The 4,342-nt window shown below is 36.6% G+C and overlaps 1 protein-coding gene across 1 annotated transcript; it reads left to right on the top strand.

Annotated features, from left to right (window-relative positions):
• Window positions 1-271: 271 nt before the first annotated feature.
• LOC130978489 (uncharacterized) lies at window positions 272-1,987 on the top strand. Its single transcript, XM_057902256.1, has one exon. It carries the CDS (start codon window positions 272-274, stop codon window positions 1,985-1,987), a length of 1,716 nt encoding a protein of 571 aa, XP_057758239.1.
• The last annotated feature ends 2,355 nt before the right edge of the window (window positions 1,988-4,342 follow it).

The following is a 4,342-nucleotide window of genomic DNA, read 5'->3' as shown; positions in this document are numbered from 1 at the left end:
AGCCGAGTTTAGTAACGGTGTCAATGACTTCTTAGACTTTGCTTACTCCATCGGATACCCACAAGGAGAGGAAATCTTATGCCCTTGTGCAAAGTGTTGTAATTTCTTGTGGCACAAAAGACAAACAATTTATATTCATTTGATTGCCTTTGGATTCGTTAATGGTTATACGAGATGGATTCATCATGGGAAAAGCGTAGTCGGCATGGATGTTGATAGCGATAGCGATAATTAGATTGACAGTGAGAGTGAGACTAACTCGTACGACGACATGGACGCCTTGTTGAACGATAGATTTCGAGATGTGGCACAAGCGGAAGGGATAAAAGAAGGTATGAATGAAGATGCAAAGAAATTCTATAACTTGGTTGAAGAGGCTAGCAAAGAACTGTATCCCGGTTGCGACGAGTTTTCTACGTTGTCTTTCACCATCCGATTATACTTGTTAAAGTGTCAACATGGGTGGAGTAATGCCTCTTTTACTTCTCTCTTGGAGTTGCTAAAAGAGGCTATTCCTAACTTAAATATTCCTACTTCTTTCAATAAAGCCAAGACTATGGTGAGAGATTTAGGTCTTGACTATAAAAAGATTGACGCATGCCCGAACGATTGCATGCTATATTGGAAAGAGTATGAGAAGGACACATCTTGTCATGAATGTGGCGCTTCGCGTTGGATTGTGCATCCTGTAGTTGAAGCTGATGTTTTGCCTTCAAAAAAATATCACAATATTCCTGTGAAGACGTTGCGACTTTTTCCCCTAATTCCCAGGCTTCAAAGACTATTCATGTGCTCAGTAACAGCTAAAAGCATGAGGTGGCATGATGAAGAACGCAGAAAAGATGAGAAGTTAAGGCATCCCGCTGATGGACAGTCATGGAAGGACTTTGACAATCGTCATACAAATTTTGCTCTCGATCCCCGTAATGTGAGACTTGGCTTGTCAAGTGACGGATTCAATCCATATCGAACCATGAGCATATCTCATAGCACATGGCCTGTTGTTTTAATGGCTTATAATTTGCCGCCATGGATGTCTATGAAACAGGAATACTTTATGTTGTCGTTGCTAATCCCTGGACCAAAGTCACCAGGAAATGATATAGACATTTACTTGCAACCTTTGATCGAGGAGTTGAAGGAGTTGTGGGAGGTTGGGGTGGAAACATATGATGCATCAAAAAATGAAACCTTCCAAATGTATGCAGCTCTTATGTGGACAATTAGTGATTTTCCGGCTTACGCAATGCTATCTGGTTGGAGTACAAAAGGGAAGCTAGCTTGCCCTTGTTGTAACCATGAGACTTGTTCTAACTATCTTAAATATAGTCGCAAGACATGCTATATGGGTCATCGTGCCTTTTTGCCTGAGGATCATCCATGGAGAGCTAATAAGAGATCTTTCAATGGAAAAGTAGAATATAGGCAAGCTCCACCATTATTATCGGGTACTGAAGCTTTAAGTCAGTTGGAGTATGTGGATAATTCATTTGGGAAGCTAAAACCAAAGAAAGATGGTCCATGGAAGAAGAGGTCAATATTCTTTGATTTACCTTATTGGCAGTATAACACATCACGACACAATTTAGATGTGATGCACATAGAAAAGAACATAGTTGATAGTATTCTTGAAACTCTCTTGGATATTTCTGGCAAGACAAAAGATCACACAAATGCTCGATATGACTTGCAAAAAATGGGCATTCGAAAGAACCTTCTCCCCAAGAAAACAAATGGTAGGAAAAAGGTGAAGCTGGCAAAGGCATGCTACTCAATGACCAATGCTGAAAAGTCAATTTTTTGTGACGTCTTGAAGACAGCAAAGTTGCCAGATGGCTCTGCTTCAAATATTTCTTGGTGTGTGAACCTTTTGGAGAGAAGAATATCTGGTTATAAGACTCATGATGCTCATTTCATGCTTCACTATTTGTTACAAATTCCTATCAAAGGAATACTTCCAGATCAAGTTGCAGTTCCTTTGATTTGACTTAGCTCATTTTTTCGTCAATTGTGTCAAAAGTCTATCACATTACAAGAGATAGATCAATTACAAGAGGATATTGTCACAATATTATGCCAATTAGAAAGGATTTTTCCTCCTTCTTTCTTCGACATAATGATTCATTTGCCTATTCATTTGGCTAATGAAGTGAGATTGGGAGGTCCAATTCAATTTCGGTGGATGTATCCTCCCGAAAGATACATGTGTACTTTGAAGTCCTATGTTCGAAACAGAAGTCGTCCTGAAGGATCTATTGCAGAGGCATATTTGGTTGAAGAATGTTTGACATTTTGCTCGCGTTACTTACATTCTGGTGTCCAAACAAAATTGAATAGACAACCCAGAAATAATGATGAACCTAATAATTCTATGATGGAAACTACAGATGCATTTTCGAATCTATTTCCAAAAAGAGGTGTTCCTTTGGGTGCAAAGAAAGGTGAACCTTTTCTCCTTGACGACAAGTCTCGAGAACAAGTTCATAGCTACATATTATTGAATTGTCACAAAATAGACGACTATGTTAGGTAAATCATACTAATTCTACTATATTTTGGTATTTTAATTAGAAATTGATAGGTCTGTTTTATACTTACAAATATTATACTTTTGAGTTTTAGTGAGCATGAGACTTATCAATAAGGAACACGATGGATGAGAGCTAAAAACCATAGCAAAAACTTTCCTACATGGTTTAAAACACGTGCTTTGCGGCATGATGTTCCAAATTGGATAAAAGAGCTCTCTAGAGGACCAACCCAATGTGCAAAAAGATATTCTGGTTATTTTATCAACGGATATAGATTTCACACTAGGCAACGTGAGGTAAGACACAAGACACAAAATAGTGGTGTTACTTTAGTAGCATTAACGACAAGCTTTGCAAGCACAAAGGATGCAAATCCAATTCATGAAAATGTTTCTTATTATGGTAGAGTGAATGATATCATTGAGTTGGACTACTATGAAAATTTTAAGGTTACATTATTCAAATGTGATTGGTATGAGGCTAGGGAGGATGCTTATGGCTCGACATATGTGCATTTTAACAAAAAGTGCTATCATGAAGAGCCTTTTGTATTAGCATGTCAAGTGCACCAATGCTTCTATGTGCAAGATGCATTTGATAAAAATAAACATTATGTAATGAAGACTGTTCCAAGGGACCTATTTAGCATAAGTGATCAAGTTGCCATTGATGCTGAAGATACTTATGAAAATGAGCCATTTGATAATTTGACGGTTCCTTCTATACCTAATGATGATGGTGAAGTAGACTTGGTAAGGAATGATTTGAATGAAGTTCTGGTTGATGTCGCAAAAGAAGTCTATTTTTCCCAAGAGTATAACACAGGATCGGATGAAGAATATGATTCTGAAGACTTTTGAGTGACTTGTTTCCCTCTTTTATGGTATATAAGTCAAATTTATCGCTTTATGTTAGCAGTTTTCATGAAGTTTTCCCTCTTTTATGTTTTGATTGTTGCTTCTTAGAATTTTCTGAATTTTTCTGCATCTTGATTATGAGTTTGTGTGGGACATATTTCTCAATTTTTAATTTAGATACTTCAAAGGTTAAAAAGACTCGTGGAAAAACAAGATGCCTAAAGATTTATGCAAGAACTTGGGAAGAAAGGGAGGAAGTGACTTTTGATCAGGGAGTAGCCGTGGGGCCAACAGCTCAGAGAGTGAAGGATTTAACTAATTTTATTGGAACAACAGGAAGGAATAGTGATTTTATTACCTTGATGTACACTAATTGGAAAGCTGTGCCTAAGCAAATCAAAAAGCGCATTTGGAAGTATATTAATATAAGCTCCATTTATCTTTATGTTTATGCCATATGTTAATAATTATTTTATGCATATGATATGATGAAATTGATGTGTTTGTAGTCAAAGTTCATTCTTCCAAAATCTTCAAAGTTATGGGTGATGACTGGTGTTCAAGGAGCATGGAAGCGTTACAAAACAAGAATAAAAAAGAAGCATTTTGAACCATATTCTGGAAATATTGAGGATATGTTGGTGAATCGTCCTTTGGAAATTCCAGAAATACAATTTCGGAAGCTAATTGCATATTGGAGTATTCCAACTGTCAAAGTGAGCTAGAGGATTTCAATTATTATTATTTGATATGATCAAGTATAATTCTTTCAATTTTTATATTTTTTATCATTGTTTATTTTAAACACAGGCCATGTGTGTTATAAATTCTAAAAATCGCAAGAAGCAACAATGGAGGCATAAAATGGGCCCAATCAATTTTGCAAGAGTGCGTGTTGATTTGGTAAGGTCACATTTGAGTTAAAATTCTCTACTTGTTACTTCTCCCTAATTT

Source organism: Arachis stenosperma, chromosome 1 (genome assembly GCF_014773155.1).
Source record: "Arachis stenosperma cultivar V10309 chromosome 1, arast.V10309.gnm1.PFL2, whole genome shotgun sequence".
Lineage (NCBI taxonomy): Eukaryota > Viridiplantae > Streptophyta > Magnoliopsida > Fabales > Fabaceae > Arachis > Arachis stenosperma.
The sequence above is the reverse complement of the archived record's forward strand: the minus strand, read 5'-3'. Positions and strand labels throughout refer to the sequence as shown.

Bases quoted from the DNA above. Each gene is read 5' to 3' on its own strand.
- LOC130978489 (XM_057902256.1), top strand. From the start codon at position 272: ATGGACGCCTTGTTGAACGATAGATTTCGAGATGTGGCACAAGCGGAA.